General features: G+C 42.9%; 2 protein-coding genes across 7 annotated transcripts in view; one reads left to right on the top strand and one right to left on the bottom strand.

Moving 5' to 3' along the window:
- Positions 1 to 17,639, top strand: part of LOC108628601 (protein gustavus) — an 86,554-nt gene extending 68,915 nt beyond the window's left edge. For 3 of the 5 annotated variants that reach the window (XM_018030639.2, XM_018030641.2, XM_018030642.2), the window contains exons 2-6: positions 8,168 to 8,595; positions 11,490 to 11,725; positions 11,847 to 12,177; positions 12,266 to 12,424; positions 12,516 to 17,639. In XM_018030639.2, coding sequence (XP_017886128.1) covers positions 8,168 to 8,595; positions 11,490 to 11,725; positions 11,847 to 12,177; positions 12,266 to 12,424; positions 12,516 to 12,655 — 1,294 coding nt within the window. In that variant the 3' untranslated portion in view covers positions 12,656 to 17,639. Of the gene's footprint in view, positions 1 to 7,186; positions 7,337 to 8,167; positions 8,596 to 9,440; positions 9,712 to 11,489; positions 11,726 to 11,846; positions 12,178 to 12,265; positions 12,425 to 12,515 lie in introns of those variants that run through there. The other 2 variants (XM_026816621.1, XM_018030643.2) reach the window with 2 other exon arrangements.
- Positions 17,640 to 17,724: 85 nt separating this feature from the next.
- On the bottom strand, positions 17,725 to 21,082 carry LOC108628549 (uncharacterized). Of its 2 annotated transcripts, none has more exons than XM_018030543.2 (4): positions 19,081 to 21,082; positions 18,517 to 18,797; positions 18,138 to 18,268; positions 17,725 to 17,953 (listed from the first exon to the last, which is right to left on the bottom strand). In XM_018030543.2, exons 1-4 carry the CDS (start codon positions 19,289 to 19,291, stop codon positions 17,803 to 17,805), a joined length of 774 nt encoding a protein of 257 aa, XP_017886032.1. In that variant the 5' UTR covers positions 19,292 to 21,082; the 3' UTR covers positions 17,725 to 17,802. The 2 variants fall into 2 exon arrangements, with proteins under 2 accessions (XP_017886032.1, XP_026672424.1); XM_026816623.1 differs by having other exon boundaries at positions 18,520 to 18,797.
- Positions 21,083 to 21,887: the final 805 nt, after the last annotated feature.

Genomic DNA, 21,887 nt, shown 5'->3' with positions numbered 1-21,887 from the left:
CGTTTGCCTGTCTCATTGAATTTGTTTTTTTCCTATTTCGAATCTAATACCAAGATAAATAAATGATCATTTTATAGAAACGATGTTCAATATTCATATTGGATCAAAAAACAGTATTAATTTGCCACGAACCAAATTGTAACGATGTTTTTCAGTTAATTGTGTAAAATCTGTTGGTTTTGAATCATGATACAAGTTGTGGGAAACGTGAGTTTTGAAATGAAACTTCTTGGAACAAGATATGTAGGTAGGGACGATCATTCTTTTGATCCTTTCACTGTCAACTCGCTTACGACTGTGCGTGTTTAACGAGACTTATTGAAAGAACGTGACGCAACGACGAATCACGTTCCCCGGCAAATATCTTAATAGGCGAACGTGGAAAACTGATTTGTCATTGATACCGTGAATTGAAAGAGATTTAATCTTCTTTGCCGTTTGCTGATACTTCGGTACTGTCTCTTACAATTGGTAGAGCTCAAAGGGAGTTATCTTGTTAGATTAAATTTTGTTACGCAATATCCCTGCTTTTGATATCAGAGACTATCCATGATAAGGGAGCAAAGCCTCGAGGTAAAGAAAGAGATTCATGCTTCTTCAAACACCAAATAATACAAAAGTAAGATGAAGATGATAACTCAAAGTATTTAAAATACTAAAATGTTTAAAGTTTTACAAAACTGTGATTATGTTACACAGTTTCAATATCAGAAGCTGTGGATTCTTATAAAATTCTTCAGTAATTTCTCGGTTCGAGCTCAATTTTACAGGTTCGTTAAATGAAATAGGCATGTGGAACAAGAAAAGTTTCCCGCGAATATATTCCAGCCAAGGACACCGTCTTCAGGAACCAGTCTTTGCGAAAAAGCACGCGAGGAAATTTTCCCCTCAGTCGTTTTTCCATCGATGGCGCCTAGGTCCTTGAGCGAGTCTTGTTTTCGATTCCCTTTATTAAGATGATGAAACCATTAGCTTGCAATTGCTTTAATTTCCTATCAATTCTACTTTGTTCATGTAGGATGAAATTAATATCTCGGATATCACAGGTGCAATAGAGACACTAAGCGTTTTATTATACAAAGTGTTAAATTTTATGCGATAAGCAAAGTTGCATGAGCATAAAATAAATAAGTTGAACGTTAAGAATTTTGCACTAAAAATCATTTATAATAGACGATGACGTTTACACGAGGATAGCAAATGGTTAAACTGTTGCCTCTGCTTACGAAATTTGAAATATACATAGTTCAGCCTCGTTCGCTCGATGATTCTTAAAAGAGATTGCACAGCATTTGCATGCGATTGAATAAGCCTCTGTCCGTCCGTTTCGCCATTTTCATAGAGCAACGCTCCTTCTTTCTTGATACGTTCGATAAAGAGAAACAGGTTGCTCCAATTACTCGTGCCTCATTCTGTCGAGGATTACTACACCTGTCCCCTCTTCCTGTGACCATCATCTGTCTCTAGCTGTATCGGTAAACACGATCTACGAGCTATGCACGTGTAGCAGACGTGGTTTTTGCTTCGTATCCTTGAGAATGATAAGCGAATTCGAGGTTTCTACATCTGCTTCCAGGAAGAATCTTTCTGCTAACACTGGTAAAAAGGTTCTGAATCATTTTAATGATTAAGACCTTTTTAGAAATGAAAACAGGAAAATAAATTATATGTAGTAGCATTTTTAATCGTTAAATATCTCATTTATCTGCCACTTTCTTACATGGATTATACTTGACTAAAAATGTTTCGCCAGGGCTAAAGAATTTAGTGAGGGAAGCGTTTGGGCTTGGCGACAGAGATTAAAAATACTCGCCGTACACGTGCACGGTCGGAGTGTAGAGATATTGACCCGTGTGACCCGTGCTTAAACGCCGCGCGAACCATCGATGATCTCAGAAGGCGCCGATCTTTTTGAATCACTTTGCAAGTACGCAGAAAAAGAGTCGAGTGCATCTAAACTAAAAACAAACGCGATGCGAGTTCACTGCTGTTTGACGCGCTCCATCTTCGTGTTTCGTGGAAGAATAAAAACCATGATGGGTTCCATCGCTTCTGTCTGACTCTCTGAAAGGCTGAGAAAACGTACGAGGCGACGGGGAGACAAAAGAGGTGGCAGGGTAATTGAAAGCCGAAAAAGAACGATAAGGACCTGGCTCCCGGGTGCGACTCGAGGGAAAAAGGATTGAAGCAGCTGAGATCTAGAGAGAGAGAGAAACTAACGGCCGCCCCGATATTTGACTTCGATCAAGTCGCGAAGACTGGCCCGTCCATTGTCTTGTACGACGGGGCGTGGCCCCAAATGAATCGAATGAATCGAAATCGAACAATCGCGATTTCACGCTGGCAGATTCGTTTTCGAGTAGTCTCGACTCTCTGCGAAGCTGGGATAATCTAAATCCGAGTTTCGATGTTTCTCTGAGATTCTACAAATCGCTTATGTTTCTATTAATTCTTCTACTATGGAATTGGTGATTTGATATTAGTTGTAGTTTACATTTTGCGTGATACAAATATTCTTAATGATTCTAACGCTAGAGTGAAAATTGTTAAAACCGTGTAAAATCATATTTTCACAACAATGATAATAATATTATATCCGAGTTACTAAAGTCTGAATATATGTATGTTTGTTCCTTTGTGAAGAATGAGAAAATTAGTTAAGTCAACTTGGCTGAGAGTTTAAGAACGAATGTCTGACCAGGAACGATTAAAACTACTTCACGCTACACTGGTACAAGTTTCGCACCGAAACTCAGTTTCGAACATAAATTCTAGTCATGGAATTTGATGAAACCTACTAATTCATTAACTTGTAATTGTCAAACATTTTAATTTCGACTAAACTATCTTGTAGCTAACGAATCAAAATCGGTTAGCCTCGGTGCTGATAGTTCCTACGTAATCCTCGACGTGTTTGTCTCATGGTTCGTGGGAAATTGGGAAGTTCAGCGTAAGGCGAGTAGAGAGAGAGTCTGATCGGGAACGTCTGGAACTACTTACGGTCGCGTTACCACAAGTTCTGCTTCACCTGAAACTCCGTCCAGACCACGAATTCTATGTTTCGAGATAGGGTTCGTTAAAGTCTAAGATGTCAAAAATTCTATTCTGAATCTTAGACAGTAATTTATTTCAGCCTCTTTGAATCTTTAAAACTTGTATTAGTAAGATTTTGACGAGTTGAACGCTGCGTGTCGCAATTACTTAACGAGAACTGATGTTATTAGATAGAATAGAACAATCGTAACACGTTTAAGTCTGTCAGAGTGAACGAACGAATTTCTAAGGGAGTCACGATGACTACATGCAGATTAGAATAAAGCGATAACCGCCTTAATGTTCAAGGAATCGCGATCGAGCCGCGGGAGAGGCATTGTTTCTGAAACTGGGGGAGAGGGTGTGGTTCCAAGACGAAATCCTTAAAAGGTCGCGAAAACGTATAAAGAATAGGCCGTTGACAAAAGAAGGAGAGCTCGCTGCGTGGTAAACATACGTTGGTCTCTTCTATCGAAGGAGAAGGGCTTTGTCGAGGCAGATGTGGGGAACAGGTGTTGCTGGCTGGCCGTCAGCTGTTCCGGCTTCTAAGCCGGCCAACTAAGCCAGCGCGAAACGGCCGTTATTTTTGCTAGTTAAACCGCGCGAACCGACGCGAGAAACCGGCCGTGTCGATTCATCCTTTTCTCATGCAAATATACTTCCTGTCTGCGACAGACATCAAGCGGCGGGCCGCGTCTTCTGTGTCTCAAAATCTTACGGAATTCACGTTATTCGGTTATGAGATAAAGAATTCGGTCAGATGATCCGCATGGAATCGCACATTTATTAGCTTTAAGTAATTCCCTGTGATACAAACTTTCTTTTAATTTGTAATTATGAACAAACACGAGAATGTGTATTTTATCCGGCTTAACCTGGTATTTGAGTTTAAATTCCATTTCCTGATAGCCACGTTTTAAATACTCCAATTAAAGGGATTAGAAGCATCTCTGGCGTCCATTACTAGATTAATTTCCCCTCACAAATCCTCGTCATCCGAAAGTGTATAGTCAGCACAAAAACCTATCATAAATTAGATTCCCTATCGTACAATCTTACACAATATCATTATAATAAAATCCTGCAAATGCACCAGACATAAAATTAATGCATGTCTACATAGATACATGCTTTTAACATTTAATCTAATTGTAGTTAGAGGCAACACTACATGAAAATGAAATTTAACAGAAGCATTAAATTATTTGATCGCCTCGCACGTTTCACTTATTTTTGTATCAACCCCGTCATTTCCCGCGACGGAGAGTATGCGAGTATTGACAGAGTAACTAAGTATAGATGTGAGAAGACCTTTCGACGCGCGTAAATGCAGCGTCGTTTCGCTATCATTGAACGCAATTGACATCTGCTCGCCGGCGCTGAGTACCGGTTGGCAACCGGCTCACACGAGTCGCCAGTGCCGTGCACGGCTCCCCGTGCCCGTGACTCGTGTTTGATCGATCCGGCTCTCGCGCGTCTCCTCGCCGATAACGCACGAGGAAAACCGCCCCGCGAGTTACCACCCTCCGACGACGCGTCTATCACGCTTTACGCCCGTCGCGTGACGTGTGGCTAATAGTAGAACCAAGTTTGTTTCCCTCGATCTACGGTTCTAGGTATAATTTATTTGAAATGGCAAGTTCCGTTTCTAATTGTAAGTGTACTCTTGGTTTAGGAAAAATCGATGCAATTACGTGTAGTTCTATTAGATACATATTTTGGGAATTTAGATAATTGTTAACAGAATCTGTAAAGAGAGGGAAACCGAATGTAATTCGTGTAATTCTGTTAGGTACATATTTTGGGAATTGAGGTAATTGATAGAATCTACAAAAGAGTTCCATTTCTATTTGTGTTCGTGCCTTAGGAGATATCCAAGCAATTAGGTAAATGAAAATCTAGAATTTAAATAATTGGTCGAGAAGCATCTATAGAAAAACTCGGTTGCTAGCAAATTGGTACAGCTACGTGGGGGTGTTCTGAAAGCTTTTGGTCTGTCGCGTACTCTGAAAGCAGGTTTTCGAAAAGCTTCGACACTTGTCCGCGAAAACCAGGCCCGTAAACCTGTTAATCCGGGCAAGAACAGGTGAAAACGTATCTCGTTTCAAGCTTCGAGACATCGAATAGGGAGAGGCAGCCGCTGGATTTTCCCCGTAGCATTTTTGTCGGTCTATTTTGCAGTCGAGGGGTGGTTCGAACCCTCTCTGCCCCTCTGTCGACGGCGGTTGTCGCTGCTAGGGGAGCCACCAGGGGGATGGTAGAGGATTTGGGGGTTGGACCCATGTCGAGGTGGGGCAGAGGTGACCCCCGCGGATCAATACCGCCGGTCGGCCGCCTCCAGCGTACTTTCCACGACCGAACTCTAGTATTTCCTCTCGAAATCGAATGCTATTCGATGCGCCCTGTGTACAATTCGTTCTTGAAATCTGCTCGACGTCCCGTGGACTCAGCAGGGACGAAAAAGTAGAAGAATATGTATTGGACGTGTGGATATGGGATTGTTTCTGAAAGATGCAGTTGGCAACGTATTGGACCGTAATCAATCATTTGCCCATATCCTATCTTATTTTACAATATACTAAAAGATGATTTGTAGGAAAATTCTGTATTTCCTTATGCAACACAAGGCGAAGAATCTTTTTTATGGGGTTCGTTCCAGTCACATCTAAGCGAAGTCCAGATCAGAGAAACCCAGTGACCCGAACTTAACCCAGAATTCAATAACGACCCAGAAGCAACGTTGAAGGAAGGAAGAGCGGTTATCTGTAGGATTTTCTTCTAATCTCGTTTCTGTTACTCGAGCCGCACTTCCGCGGTCGGATCCGGTTTTCCGGCGCGTTTTCACGCGGCGCGAAAGTGGCCCGACGCGAGCGAGCGTAACGGAGCTCTTTAAACCTTGGCGATGACGCAACGCCTGTTACTACTTTCTCCCGTTCCGGACGGCCCCGTAATATTGTTCGGAATTAGCCGGCGTGGCTGACGGAGACGAACGTCCGTTAACGGACCACGAAGTCCCGACGCAGCGTCCGTGACGGAGGAGGCCTCCTTCCACGCGAAGCAAATTGAATTCGAGCTTTCTCGACCGCGTCTCCTGTTTGTTTCGCGCGATTCTAACGAGTCGGCTCGCTCCTTCGATCCGCCAGTGATTAATTGCCCATTTCGTAAGCTAGACGCAACACGATTTTCTTTTCCAATTTCGAGATACCGTTCGCACGATCTCCATTTTACTCGTTCTCGTTCAACGAAGACATTTTTATGCAGATTATATAAAATCAATTTAAAACATGACACGCATATTCTGATTCGTTCATCCTTTAAAAATTATAGTTTTCATGCTCTGCAGATTATGTGCATTTATATAATACACGTATGAAAAGAAATATCATTCGCACTTAATAGATCGAAATGGATGGCTGCTTCTTAAGAGTTTGTTTATTGTTAGCCAGCTACTTGTTTGTATTGATTATGAGCTAAGATGATCCTTCAGATTATATCAGTACATGTATACACAGACTTGAAAGTTTAGCATTTCATCCTTCTCCTCGATTCTATCTCAGAGGTACGTGTTCAGATACAGATACAAATGTAAACTGAAAATACAAGTCTCGAAATTGTATATAATAAATGTTATCGTTACAGCTCCTACGGAAGCGATACAGATTTTTTCCTTCTGTTTAACAATGACGCAGTTTCTCGAGAGAGCTCTCAAGCCCCTTGAGAGAGAGTTTCGAGGATGGAGAGAATGTTTGTCCCGAGAGCGGAACTAAAACCTAATTTGGAGCTCTAGAACTCCTAACGAATCGCTATAGCTCCCTGCCTCTCGAGAGGACAAATAGCATTTAGACCAATTTACATAGAAATCGCCGAGTAACTTTTCCCAAAATAGTAATTTTTTTTGGTCCAACTTGAAATCTCCCATTCCGCGGCACGGATTTCCTTAGATTTTTTTTCCACCGCGGTAATAACCTCGGGTGGGGCTCCAGGATGTCAGTGTCCGGTCTCCGTGGCCGGAAACGAGCTGGGATACGGGTACAAGTCACGTGTCAGCCGTTACGTCACAAAGACGACGACGGGGTCGGTGGATAGAAGAGAAAAATTGGAGCGACCACGCGGCGGCAACCGTGTTTTGTCTCTCCCCTTTTATATATCCTCTGAATCGCGTCCCCGTTAACTCTCGTCGTTTGTTTCTTTCGCATCTTGTCCCGCTTTTTAACATGCAACTGGTGAAGAGCAGCCGCGAGAAAAAACACAATGAAAAAGAAAAATCCGTCGACCAGTTGGAACTGGACAAGACAGATTCCAAGTGAGCTTTTAATACGTATACGTGTCTTTTCCTTTATAACCACCGGTTCTAATTAACTGACCAGCCGATGGGTTAACCCAGGCATGTCCAACTCATTTCTCCCTACTACTAATAGCTCTCCCCACCTCGCGCAATAGTCACAGTAACTCAGCGGGCCATAATGCGCTCACACTACTTAACGCATCCCCACCTAGGCTTCCGCTGAAGGTCATGTCGCGTGCGCGACACCGTTGACATGCCTGGGTTAACCTTTAATTGCACGCTGATACAATGGCTTCGCTATAAAGTGGATTTACAACACGAATGAAATAAGGCAGGAGGGTTTGATTTTGCATGGTGACTTCTCGAAATCGCCCTCCTTTCCGCTGCTCGACGATAAAATGTGATTCCCTCGCGTTATCGGCTCGCCGCAGACCTCGAAATTTACATCGATGAAGTCTTCTTTATCGCCCGGTAATCGCGGTCTACGATTAATTCGAGGAAATCGAATACTGAGTTGTTTTATCATATTCAAAACCGTATCGTACCGTAAAAGAATATTGCGCAATGGGAAATTTCCAAACGAGGAAAATTAATCGGGTTCCGAATCGTTGTAAGAACATTACCACTACGATCGAGTAAAGAGAATTCAATAGCAATGTTATAGCCCATTTCGGAGGAAGAAGTCGGGTCACCCTATAAGTCTATAAAACCCGAGGTCGGCCGTATGGTAGCATTTTCCCCGACAGAAATCGATTCCTGTGTCGCACGCATACAGGCACACGTCCTTTAACTTGGAGGTAGGAGGACAATTAGAACTAACCAGGTTTTTCCACTGTGTTCGCGTTGCAGGTACAAAGCGCATCGTTGCGTGAGCGGGGGCGGTAGCCGCGGAAACGGCGCGACTGGCGGTACCGGAGGCGGTCTAGGTAACGGAGGCAGCGGCCGCGGGGGCGGCGGGGGCGGCAGCCCCGGTAGGGGCGGCGGAGGTCGCGGCGGAGGAGGAGGAGGAGGCGGCGGTGGAGGAGGAATAGACGGTGGCGCGGTGCCTGCTACGCCACCGACCATCAGCCATTACCACCACCACCACCATCACCATCACCATTATCATCACCTCGTCACCACGACCACCACAACGAACACGACCACCATCACTGGCGTCAGCAGGCACCTCAGGCACAAGCTACCCCTTGGCAAGCAGTGCCTCGAACACCGTCACCAGCACCGGCATCACCATCGGTCCCCTTATCGGGCCTTAAACATGGGCCAAAAGATTTCAGGTTAGGACTCGATTATCTCTTATCCCTCTTCCATCCTCTTCCTCCCCGTTGACTCGAGATAATAGCAGGGGGTGTATCTTGCGACACTCTTTTTTATAAAAAAAAAAGAATATTCAGAATGACGATTTGAACGTCGAAGGTAATTCTTGGAATCAAAGGACAATTGTATGATGAATTAAATTGAAAATGGGATAATAATAATTTTGTTAAATTAATTTTTCATCGAATAAACTATGGCCGGAATCGTTTAGACAAAATAGTTTCGACCAAATGTTATAGTAGATGTCAAGTTGTATTCGGTAAATCTCAGCTTCGAAATCAACGATGTTACATGATGCAGCAGTTTCGGGACAGATTCTCGTAAGTTGATTCAACCCGTCGGGGCTTCGTCCAGGGTCAAGGTCTCTGACCGCTCTCGATTCTACCTACCTGCTCAGGTAGAAGGTTTTTGAACAGGTCCTTCAGACCAAGCTCTATCCTCTGGCAAGTACGAACTGTACAAAATAATCAGTTGGAACTTTTAGCCAACGCATCCGACTGTTCAGTCTGTTAATGCAAATTTGAAAACATATTTTAAATACTTTTCGCTTTTCTTACTACCATCGAACATAGAGTAATTTAAGAAAGAAGTGGCGAATGTTTTACCGATAAAATCTCTGGAATCGCTGGTTCGTCGCTGCTGATCAATTCTATCGATCGTTGCTTCCCGTTCCCGCGTCATGATTTACGCTGGCTATTTGCCCGCTTCCGGAGATTCATTCTCTCTCTCTCTCTCTCTCTCTCTCTCTCTCTCTCTCTCTCTCAGCCCCGGTAGGGGCGGCGGAGGTCGCGGCGGAGGAGGAGGAGGAGGCGGCGGTGGAGGAGGAATAGACGGTGGCGCGGTGCCTGCTACGCCACCGACCATCAGCCATTACCACCACCACCACCATCACCATCACCATTATCATCACCTCGTCACCACGACCACCACAACGAACACGACCACCATCACTGGCGTCAGCAGGCACCTCAGGCACAAGCTACCCCTTGGCAAGCAGTGCCTCGAACACCGTCACCAGCACCGGCATCACCATCGGTCCCCTTATCGGGCCTTAAACATGGGCCAAAAGATTTCAGGTTAGGACTCGATTATCTCTTATCCCTCTTCCATCCTCTTCCTCCCCGTTGACTCGAGATAATAGCAGGGGGTGTATCTTGCGACACTCTTTTTTATAAAAAAAAAAGAATATTCAGAATGACGATTTGAACGTCGAAGGTAATTCTTGGAATCAAAGGACAATTGTATGATGAATTAAATTGAAAATGGGATAATAATAATTTTGTTAAATTAATTTTTCATCGAATAAACTATGGCCGGAATCGTTTAGACAAAATAGTTTCGACCAAATGTTATAGTAGATGTCAAGTTGTATTCGGTAAATCTCAGCTTCGAAATCAACGATGTTACATGATGCAGCAGTTTCGGGACAGATTCTCGTAAGTTGATTCAACCCGTCGGGGCTTCGTCCAGGGTCAAGGTCTCTGACCGCTCTCGATTCTACCTACCTGCTCAGGTAGAAGGTTTTTGAACAGGTCCTTCAGACCAAGCTCTATCCTCTGGCAAGTACGAACTGTACAAAATAATCAGTTGGAACTTTTAGCCAACGCATCCGACTGTTCAGTCTGTTAATGCAAATTTGAAAACATATTTTAAATACTTTTCGCTTTTCTTACTACCATCGAACATAGAGTAATTTAAGAAAGAAGTGGCGAATGTTTTACCGATAAAATCTCTGGAATCGCTGGTTCGTCGCTGCTGATCAATTCTATCGATCGTTGCTTCCCGTTCCCGCGTCATGATTTACGCTGGCTATTTGCCCGCTTCCGGAGATTCATTCTCTCTCTCTCTCTCTCTCTCTCTCTCTCTCTCTCTCTCTCCCCCTCCCTCTCTCCCCATTCTCTCGCTATTCTCTGTTCCCGGGTCTGGATCGCTTGTCTTTTCGGGAAATTTGTCGCCCTCGACCGCAGCCAATTCGCAGCTGAGTTGCAGCCGTGAAATTTACGGCGCGACCAGCGACAGAGGCTTCGTACGACAGGGGGCTAGAGAGTAGAAAAACGCGACAGCCCAAGTCCAGGGTGCGCTCGGACAACGGCGTCACAAAAAAAAAACCACAAACGTGTCGAGCCTTGGCTGAGCGGGAAGGGAGAGGAAACCCGAAAGGTCGAGTCTGACCGGATACGCTCAGGCCTGTGAAAGGGCCTTTCTACTGACGCCCCTTGGCTTTTCGGCTGCGCGAGGGAGAAGGAGAAGAGAGGCCCTTTGAAATCCTCGCTATCCTTTCTAGAACCCTCGTTTCGGAACCCTCGAAACCGCGCGCCAAGTTATAGGGAACAGCTGCCAGAGCAAATAAACCCAGCATCCAAGGATATCGCTCTCTCGAGGCTCGATTGCCAGACGAAGAGGGCGAACTTTCGAAAACCTTGAACGAAGCCTGCTGCGCCGACGACGCGGGGAGAGACCCTTCATTATTTTTCTTCCAATCTTTTTTTCCTCCTTGGTTCCTCGGCAAATCTACCCGGTGCAGGCCCCAGGTATCTCCAGGATACGCCGCGAGAATCCCATGGGCGCATCCTGAATTATTAACTACCTCGTGGCAATTTTCCTTTCTGGAAAGAAGTTTTGACGCGACAATCGTCTCTCTCTCTCTCTTTTACAAAATTGTTCGTGTATATTGCATTTTATCCTTTCTCAACTCTTGAAATCCTTTCATTAATATATTCACATACAATTCACGTAAACAAATTAAAGATAAGAAAGGGATTCATTTAATAATCGATAAATAAGTCTTACAATATAATTAAAGTAGAAATATGTGCAAGGTAGTGCGTGTTTGTAATGGAAAATGCCTTTTCAGGAATAGGCGGCGTGAAAAGCGTGACACGCGAGGCTACATCTGGAGCTGTCGGTGGAGTCGGTGTCGGGGGTGGCGGCGTCGTAGCGTACAAACCAGTGGTACCAAGAGAGCTGGCGCAACACTTCGCGAGACCGCCACGGCTCGATGTTCTGCTCGACATGCCACCCGCCTCGCGGGAGACGCAGATACATCACAGCTGGAACGCCAACGACCGTAGCCTCAACATATTTGTCAAGGTGTGCATTTCGATCCGATAAGCGAGAACAACAAGATCGATAATAACAAACGTTATCTCTTACTCCTGTCAATATAATTTTTAGCACGTCATTAAATGTATTGTTGATTCGATGATTTTAGGACGATGATAAGTTAACGTTCCACCGGCACCCTGTAGCACAAAGTACAGACTGCATAAGGGGGAGAGTCGGTTACACGAAAGGCATGCACGTGTGGGAGTTGTTCTGGAGCACGAGGCAGAGAGGTACGCACGCCGTCGTGGGCGTCGCGACGGCGGAAGCACCTCTGCACAGCGTTGGATATCAGAGCCTGGTAGGCAACAATGAACAGAGCTGGGGTTGGGATTTGGGTAGAAACAAGCTATTACATGATTCGAAGAACAACGCTGGTATCACGTATCCGGCACTTCTCAAACCCGACGAGACGTTTATCGTTCCTGACAAATTCCTCGGTGAGCATCGGTCGCGTAACTTGTTAAAAAATCTTATTTATTCCGAAGAATTTTGTTTATTAATTATTTTGGTCCCTTACGTTCGTAGTTGTTCTGGATATGGATGAGGGAACGTTAGCTTTCGTCGTCGACGGCCAGTACCTTGGAATCGCGTTCAAAGGTCTTAAAGGCAAGAAATTGCATCCCATTGTATCCGCAGTTTGGGGACATTGCGAGATTACAATGAAATACATCGGTGGACTAGATCGTAAGTATTTGTAAAAGTCTCAACACAAGCCTCGAAATTATGTAGTCCATGAAACGCAGTAGGAATTAACGTGTAATCAAAATAATTACAGCCGAACCCCTGCCACTGATGGATCTTTGCCGGAGAGTGATCCGGAAACGTATTGGCAAGGACAAGATAGAAGAGAAAGTGAATGCGTTAAGTCTACCGTTGGCAGTGAAGACCTATCTCCTGTATCGCGACAGGAGGTAACTACCGAGTGGTAGCACCGTGACAGACAACATAAACACAATTACAACTGTGAAGAACACCAGCCCCGCGCTACTGTTAAAATGTTACTACCGCGACGCACAAGGGAATGCCCGCTACCCCTTGGCAAGCAACCGAGTAGCACATCAGCCCATAAGCCGCTTCTACGACCCATGGTGTTTCTATCCGTGTCAGGATAAATCGAAAGAGGATAAGCCGAGCACGATTTTCGTCCTCGTCTTCGCCGTCGTCATCGTCTTCTTCGTCGTCATCGTCTTCGTCATCCTCCTACTCCTCATCATCGTTGTCATTATCGTTTGTTAAAAACATAGACGTTTGTTAAGAACACAAACAGAACACTAATCGTTATTAATCGTCGTTTGTCTCCGGTACGCAATCGGGCGACGAAAGAAGAAGAAGAAAAGAAGGACAAACGAAACGCGGATGCACATGCGTGCCGCTTATCGAGACTAGAGAATTATTTAGGTAATATATTTGTTGTCTTGTGTTATTAACGTGTCTATACGATTAATATCGTGAAATGGAGTTTTTATTGATTGTTAATAATAAAATGAAAAAAACGAAAATGGCGCGCGACGCCTAGGTTTTCGGTAGCTTCGGCGCACGTCATTCGGCGCGGTTACCTTTTTAATTTTCTTTTGTTTGTCATTTTTTATTTTTATTTCTAATGATATAAGTTGTCGCGTTGTTAACAAAAAAATGAACAGAAGTAAACGTTCTTTGTGACGAAAAGATGACCAAACTGCACGAATGGGCAAGAATACACGCCTTGGTGGAAAGCTGAAATTACTAAGAAATGAAACAACTGCGCTTCAGACACGGTTGGCCAGTAGTAAAAAATGAAAAAAATTACAAAAAAATTAGAGACTTAGTCGAGCCTGATGGCTTATTACACGGATCACATTCTGATTATTAATCGAGAGATGGGTAGCGGGCTCGTTCTAGTCCGGCCACACTGTGCGATCGAATACGATACTGATACCATGGACAAAGAAACAATGCGCGCATTGGAGAGGATTCGAAGGACGAAGTCGACGGATACCACGACAGGAAGACTTGACGCGGGACAATTGTTGTTCATGCGAACAGACTATTCGGTAAAAGAAGACGAAATGATGTGTGTATGTACAGTGATGAAATCCAGACGATCGGACAGTAACCTTCCAATAGACTCATTTTTCAAGTATTTTCTAAGGATGCTAGGTCTAATGAAGAAGTATAACGATGTGCACGATTCGTGGAACTGTCCACGAACGAAACGAAAGAGAACTTCGAGATAAAAAAATATATATATGTATACATACATATATATGTACACGATTTTCCTTTTCATCAAGTAACACGCCTCCGAATTTAAATGCTCTTCGTTTTCAATTTCTTCGTTTAGTTTAAGGAAAAAGGATTTTCGTCACGACAAGAAATTACAAGTTTCGATGGACGGAGCTTAAACGGAACTTTATCGCGTACATGAAAATGAATTACGGTTCAAGTAATTAAAGATCATAACGGAGAAGAAGATAGAACTGTGAATATTTAGGTGTACGTAGTTGTGAACGTTTAAGGCGAGTGCCGTATGGCTGACTAAAAATTCCAATCACGAATTAAAACTGTCTGAAGGACAGAAATAGTGGGAGTAAATAACCGCCGCGATGTCAATGTGTGCGAGAGTGCTTCAACATGTGCGTTATTACACGATGCAAATTACGACGATTTCGGCAAGTATCGTATAGTCCTGATCACGATGATGACGCCGGTGATGAAGAATGCATATATGATACTGATGATAGTAAAAGAAAAAGCGATTATATCGGGCGTGTTGCTACCTATACTATTAGCATGACAAATTATGACTGGTCCCTAGTAACTCTTTAATCTTACGTTTGTCGCTTAAGTTTAATGATAATATGCCGGGTTATCGGCGATGTCGATTTGTACATAGGGTATAATTATATTAATGATAATAATAATATCTATCAGTACGACAATGAATGTATTGTGGGGTAGTGATTGTATCTACGACCGTAAGAACGAAGCGAATGCGAGATTTAAAGAGTTCTATCCGCATACAAAAACGCAGAGGCAAGAATTGTCGATGAAAACAGCGCTCCAATAGTTTATTTTTGTTCGTGACGGTAATGACACAAGATTTTCGTTCTTCTTTCATATTCTCCGAGACAAGAATGAGGTTTCTCTTTGCTGATACCACGCATCGTTGTTCATCCTCCCCGAGAACGTCTTCCAGATTGTCTGGTTCACGATCGTTGCTTTTTTCCAGTCATACACAATTTTACATAAAGATATACAGGCCATGCTTTTTTCATCACCGATTTCTATTTATTCCACGACCATGATCGAGGAGAGTCCGATTATCAAAGCCGTTCTCAAAGACACGCACGATTTCTCGATGAAGAATCGGCAGAGCCACTGCGTCTTGCGGTCCTCAAATACGCACACCCAAAAGAAAAATCGCTGTTAGAAAGCAACGTTTCGCCTTTATCTTACCTTTACTTGATTCTCCGAGGCGAACGAGCCATGAAACAGGAGAACAGGGCAAGGGGAGAGAACAAATCATTAATTGACACGAATAAGATGGATAAAGGAAAAGATGAGGAAGAGATACATACGAGCGCCGTGTGGACGAGGAAAGTCCATTTTCCGAAATTACTATAGCCAGGCGAGATCAGCGCATGTTAGATGATTTTCTATCATCGCAACTCGGCGTCCGCATCGCGGATGAGAACGTGCACGTTCGTTAAAAGAATGAATGCTTGTAATAAAGTAATAAAACGGTCGTTCTCGTGCGCCAGGTGGACGCCTGCACGAATGTGTCTCCGGATGGAAGCAAAACAGAATAAACTACATGTGTAAATGATTGAACTTGCGAGAGATGCGAACGCATTTTGAGAAAAAAAAAGTGAAAGAAACGAGGAAGTAAAGGCGGTAGGTAAAATGTACACGCGCAAAGAAGAATTTTTTTTCGTGAGCCCTCCGATTCGCTGTATCCCGTTGTCTATGAACTATTTTGTATAAGCCAGACAGGATATTTTCTTCGTGCGCGTGTTGAGAAAGAACAGAGACGGAAATAGCGTTTAGAATGTTGTATATATTATTAATTAATGATTAATATATATTAATATTATTGCATCGGCTCGATAGTTTAATTCATTAATCGATTATACCATGTTAGTCGGCATAATTGTGCATTCTGTTCTTTGTGCGGTAGAAAAAAAGGTCCGATTCGAAGACACGATTGATCGATCGGCTGCATTGGATCGAAACACGGTTGGATGACTTCGTCGTCTCTTTATTTTATTTTTCGTTCAAGCGGCGAAGCTTCCGCAATGCCTCGGATATTTCCTATTAGTTTAAATCGCATTGACAATTGAATGAATCGCAGCGAATAAAGTAAAAGTAAAAAGCAATGAAACGTGTTTTTATCTCGGCACGTGTGCTCTTGTGTTCAACTTCAACGGGCTTTCTCTTATTCTAATTAATTCTCATTACACGTCATGCTCTATTTGATTCCTCATTTGTAATAAAAGTCTCGACTTTTGTTTTTTAGTATAATCTAACATGACTATGTAATTCTTTCATTTTCTTTTTTGTCAAAGGAAATTATAATTCCTTCCGTTTTTGTATACGTTGAACGATGCCCAATTTAAGGGACCTTCTGGAATTCTGAATTTATTTATTTTCAAGGAATAATATTTTTTATTAGTCGCAAGCTAACTCGTTCAATTGATTTTAATTCATAAGTACTAATCAAGGGATCAGTCGACCCAACGACGCGATCGAATCAACTCGATCAACTTATTTTAATGGTTTAAGTTTGACTTTTTAATACGCTTTTTCACTACCACTTTCGGGTAGGAGCCGATAATCCGATCGGTCGATCGATCGTGTGAGCGAAAACGAAATGCCAGGAACAGTTGCGATTCGCTTCCGTCGCGGAGAAAATTGCTAAAGAGTGAACGGTTGAGAGATATTTTTTCGTGAACTGCCTGCCGCCTGCCTGTGCAAAACTACGTTGCCTCGACAAAATGTCTAATTTATTGATGACGACAATTAGCAGGGCCCTTCTAAGCTGCGTGCGTGCAAGTGCGAGAAGAGAAAACGATTACTGATTGCGAGCGTGTGCGTTTGCGTCTTGCAATGAACGAGTGTATGTGATGGATGTATGAGAATAGGAGAAAGAGGCGGAAAGTCATAACAGTACGAGCGCATCCGGCACCTGGATGGTCTTTGGATTTGTTCTCTGGCGATAAAAGTAAAAGGCATTCTCGACCTGAATTTAGAGTTCGATTTTCAGGAAAAATTCTCATAAGAAGATGAGAGAATAAACGTGAACCGAGACCATTTCCGGACCGGCTGTGCGAACGTACTTTCACTCAGAAGTTCTTTTCTCTTGTGTTTTTTTCCTTCAAAGCCTGGACTATTGCAACGAGCGATCTCACGTCTATTTAAGCATAAGTTTACGAGTTTAACATGGTATTGCTGTATAGTGGCGAGTGAACACACGAAGAATTTATAAATATGTAATGCCTTAATGTTATATAACGATAATAATGGTAATAGCGTTACTGTATAATTAGTTGTGACGCAAGGGAGGGAAACGGGGATCGTAAACGACAGAAGTGGGATACGATGACAGGTGGCGAAAAAGTGACAGAATTAACGAACGGGAATGCGTAACAGACGTTTAAGATTAACAAAAGGAAAGAAGTACAGTATGTGCGGCCGTTTATCTTCGTTCTGTTCGTGATTTGATATTTTTTTATAATTCTGACGACGAGAGAGAACGAGATATAGCGAGAAAAAGAGAGAGAGAGGGAGTGAGTATAAATGGAGCGTGTATAGAGAGCGGACTGCTATCTAAAATAGTTCAGGCTAGATGTCGATGTTTGTAGCAGATAAAGAACAAAAAAACACAACACAGCATATTGTAATTAAAATTAATAGTCATTAATACTGCCCGCTTTTTTATTCTTTAGCCGCTTGCCCCTCCGACTTCGTCTCACAATCATCAACAATCATTTCGTACCTCCAACGATTTGTCATTCCATAAAGTAAAAAAGAAAGCTAAAGTCCTTGACAACAAACTTTATTCATTTATATTTTTACATTTTATTCTAATCTCGATGATCGTCCTTCGAAAAAATTTCTTCATCACAATCTCTATAAAGTAGCTCGCATTCCTCACCACGAATACCAGCCTCACCCGCGTCTCTCACCAGCCGATCCCAACCGGAACCCGGTTTCAATGATCTTTCCACGCCACGTCTGAAAATGCTCAAATCTTATTTATTCAGAAAACGCCCGAAACTCCGCGAGAGGTCTTTAATATTCCTCGCGAGAGATGCAAATCGGGTTTCGAGAACTGCTACAGAGATTCCACGACGCTTGGGGAATATTAAATTTCTGTGCTGCGTCGTAAGCGGAAACCGGGGAAGCAATAAGAACTCACGTTAAGTACTTGGCCAGTATCTTCCCGGTAGCTCCGAACGCTTTCACTAGCTTCCGATTCTCCAGGCAAACTGTCCTCTGTATGCACCGTACTCTCGCGTCTTCGTCCAGAACGTCTTCCTGTTCCGACGTCTGAAAACGCCGAATGGCATACTTAGAAAACATAATAATAATATTCAACTGTCTATATCTCATTTCATATGAAATTATTCATTATGAAATTCTCTTTTCAAGAAATTAATTGGTTATCGTACGGATAAAGAATACTGTTTCAAATATTCATTGATTTACCACATTATTAATAATGTAAATTTGCTTCTTGAGAAATTGACTTATGAACATACTAATGGATAAAGAATATTATTTGAAAGATGATTTACAACAGAATTAGTATCGTATGCAGTGTAAAGTTCCCTCTTCTTCCTAGCCGAGAGGACGTCTGTCAGAAGCTCTCTCCTCTTCACACTCGCAAGTGTATTCTGAATAATGGCAAAGAGTAGCAGCAGCCCGATGAAACTGACGATTACAAAAGGTTTCATGGACGGAGCGACTGGATAGTCGATCGAGTGCGCCATGGGATAATTGTAATGCGGATGATCGTAAACGTAAGGTGGTGGTACAGTACCATCGCTCCTGTGATGAATGAACGTCCTTTGTGGCGCTAAAAACTCTAGAGTTAGGACTCTTCCTCATCGCTGGGCTAAGAAAATATTGTCACTCATAGGAAAAGCGACACAACTATAAAATTTAATTTTCGAACATGGGAATTCTTGACCGATTACGTAAATCGCATTTACTTATCTTTATAATGTTATCAATAAAAGGAACATTGCTTTCCTTGTTCACAAATTTAATTAACCGATTATATTCACAAACAGTTTTTCATTTTTCCTTAAAAATATAAGTTGTATCACTTTCCCACTGAGTGTATAACGATACGTTACCGGAGAGAAAATAATTGACGGGCATAGTCGGAAGACGAGCAAGGGGCTGCGGGGTGCGCATTACTTCCGGTTCAAAGACGGATTCGGCTTTCTCTAGCGCGTACCCGGAACTGGAACCATTTCCGGGGAACGGAAACACAGTTTTCGTATCCTGGCCGGAGATTAAAGCTGTAAACCCGATTAACGCAAGCACTCTTGAGAGGAAGAGCATACTTTCTCGGTTGGAGTAACGTCTAACGAAAGAAACGATGGGCGACTGACGGAAGTGCAGAGGCGTTCGTGATCTTAAAAGGATAGAGGTTCGTGACGTAGGCTATTCTAGTGGTCGGCGAAAAAAAGTGGCTGCAATTTCGAAAATTGTCAGTCCATCATTCGACTCGCTGATTCGCGATGAAAACGGCATTCTCTGGTACTAAAACGCTGGTTTCTGTAATCGCCATCGAATCTTTTCTCAATGCATTGCATTGTGACTTTAGAGAAACTAGAATTACAAACTTTCTCTTTAAAAGAAAAATGTAAGTAATCACGTTCGAATGTAAGCATATTTATAAATATCTAAAAAAGCAGCTTATGCATTATGTTACAATTAAAGGCAGGTATCACTCTATTTAGAGGCTGAAACAATTGTTTCAGTTATATCTCAGTTTATCTGTAACATTGAGACAAATATCTAATCCAAACACCTTTCATAAGTGCAGCAATTCTAGAGATAGAAATAGGAGCTCCTCGTTTACAATCAGTACACAATCAGTAACACCCACCCAATAGTGAGAATGAAAAGGAAATTAAAACCGCTTCTGCAACTCTGATACATGCATATATACACATCGTCGACAACAAAGCATTGTCCGGTTCCGAGTGCGTTAAATAAAAAAAACGAGATAGAAAAAGGGGATGTTTGATGCAAATATTCGAATAACGAACAGGTCCGAGCGCGGGGGTGAGCAAATCGGTTGGTTAGGCTCTGGCTGCTGAATCCAAGGGGTTGCTATGGCGATGGGACGGTCGCCCGGAGGAAAGGGGTAGAGGGCTGCTGCCTGGAGGGTTCGTCTGTCTGGAGCCCTTCTAAAGGGGATGATATTCCTCGCTGTGTCTGTCTGGCTTACCCGTTTTTTCCAACGAGTCAGCTGTTTCGGAACGCCAAGGTCTTCTTTTAAAGAATAAACTTTTCACAAAATCCTCAGTCAAACGGGGTATCCGATTTCTCTCAAACTTTTTATGATTAATTTGATAATAGCTCCGAGCGATAAAATTATTTATAGAATGATTAAAAAATATTTTTACTCTGTGTGTTTCAACTTGCTAAGTAGGTTGACTCTTCGAATAAAAAAAGAAGTTTACGAGGACGCTAACAGGTCGTTAAAGTTAGGAGATTTACGAACATAGTAAAAGTATCGCATTCCCAAAGGTTTCGTAAAAAGAGAAAGTTCCTTTATGTACTCTCGGCTATAATAGACCAATCTCCCCTGTTGAGAATCTGTAGGGAAAATTTCCGCTCAGCCCAGTTTCGAGTTTCTTTATTAATCGTTCCATTAATTTGCCGTTTTCGACGGTGCACGTCACCGTCCCTCGGGCAGTTTAGCTTCCACGGTATCATCACCGGTAAGTAATTCTCGCGGCGAACTTTCTACCCTAGATGACACGTTTTCCTTAGGTAGCGGAGCGTACGATATCCTTGGGACTGCGCTTCTTTCAAAGCGACCCGGGAAAAATGGAACGTTTACGTGCCCTGGCTTTTATAAATAGCCATCCTGCGTTGCATCTTTTTTTATAGACCAAAATAAAACGCGTTTCGCCAACTGCCTCCCATAAGCAACTCCCCTACCTCGCATCGATACGCGAAACGCTCATTCATTTTCGATTCGCATTTGAGAGTCCAGAATGGAATTAAACGTTGCTGGCATTAATCGTTACGTTGCGCGGGCGTTGGTAGTTTATTGCGAAGAATAAAAATGGCGGGGATTGTTTTTTCTAGAGGCGCGGGATAATATCGGGGTCACATCGATAGAGAAACGGAGAGGCCGCGGTTTCACGCCAACGCGGCGCGGGCATTATTATTTTTAGTACTCTTTTGCAGAGGCCGGCCTGCGTTCGCTCGGACACCTTGCTCGCCGACTTTTTATCACGGTCCAATCGAAACCCGGTCGGCCTGCAATCAGAGCTTCGTTAGCGGCCCTTTTATACATCGACCACGCGATCAGACGCTAACACGCCCCCGTCCATCCCTTTGCCTTTGCTTGGCCCCTCTTTTATTACAATTTTTTTTGCCCATTTTCTATTATCGCCTCTGACGTTCATTGTGAGACACTTTGCGGCCTATCTCCGCGACTAATTTATAACCATAACTGATTAAATATATTATAAATAATACAGGTCTTTTCTTATAATATTATGCGTGACGATCTTTCTAAGTTGACCAAAGTGAAAAGATTCTCAGGATACGTTAATACTTTGTTGCATAAATTAAAAGAGGTAATCAAGTAAATGAATTCGATACAGATAGAACATAATTAGAATCGTGTTACACAATCTAAAAAGATCACCGAAGTTAAACCTGGGAAAATAATTACAATTATCAGTTGTGTCTTCTGTCGGACAAATTGATTTCTTTCACGAGAACGACTCAGCTACGGTACGCTCGTAAAACCAGACTTTAAAATTCATTTTTCTTCGTCGGATGCCAGAAGCAATTTCACGCTGGGCACATACAGCCGGCGCGCTCGTTTTCTTCTTGTTCAATCGTGGAACTTTTTGGCGCGGGTCGCCAAGCGAAAGGATTTCTAAGGCCAGTCCAAATTAAATGGATA

The sequence above is a fragment of the Ceratina calcarata genome, unplaced genomic scaffold, assembly GCF_001652005.2.
Source record: "Ceratina calcarata isolate Rehan_Ccalc_2016 unplaced genomic scaffold, ASM165200v1 scaffold53, whole genome shotgun sequence".
NCBI classification, from domain to species: Eukaryota; Metazoa; Arthropoda; class Insecta; order Hymenoptera; family Apidae; genus Ceratina; species Ceratina calcarata.
The sequence above is the reverse complement of the archived record's forward strand: the minus strand, read 5'-3'. Positions and strand labels throughout refer to the sequence as shown.

Bases quoted from the DNA above. Each gene is read 5' to 3' on its own strand.
- LOC108628549 (XM_018030543.2), bottom strand. From the start codon at position 19,291: ATGCTCTTCCTCTCAAGAGTGCTTGCGTTAATCGGGTTTACAGCTTTA. The intron at 18,269-18,516 runs GTAAATCATCTT...CGGCGTTTTCAG, and splicing joins CATACGATACTAATTCTGTT to ACGTCGGAACAGGAAGACGT. The intron at 17,954-18,137 runs GTGAGTTCTTAT...GAGCATTTTCAG, and splicing joins ATACTGGCCAAGTACTTAAC to ACGTGGCGTGGAAAGATCAT.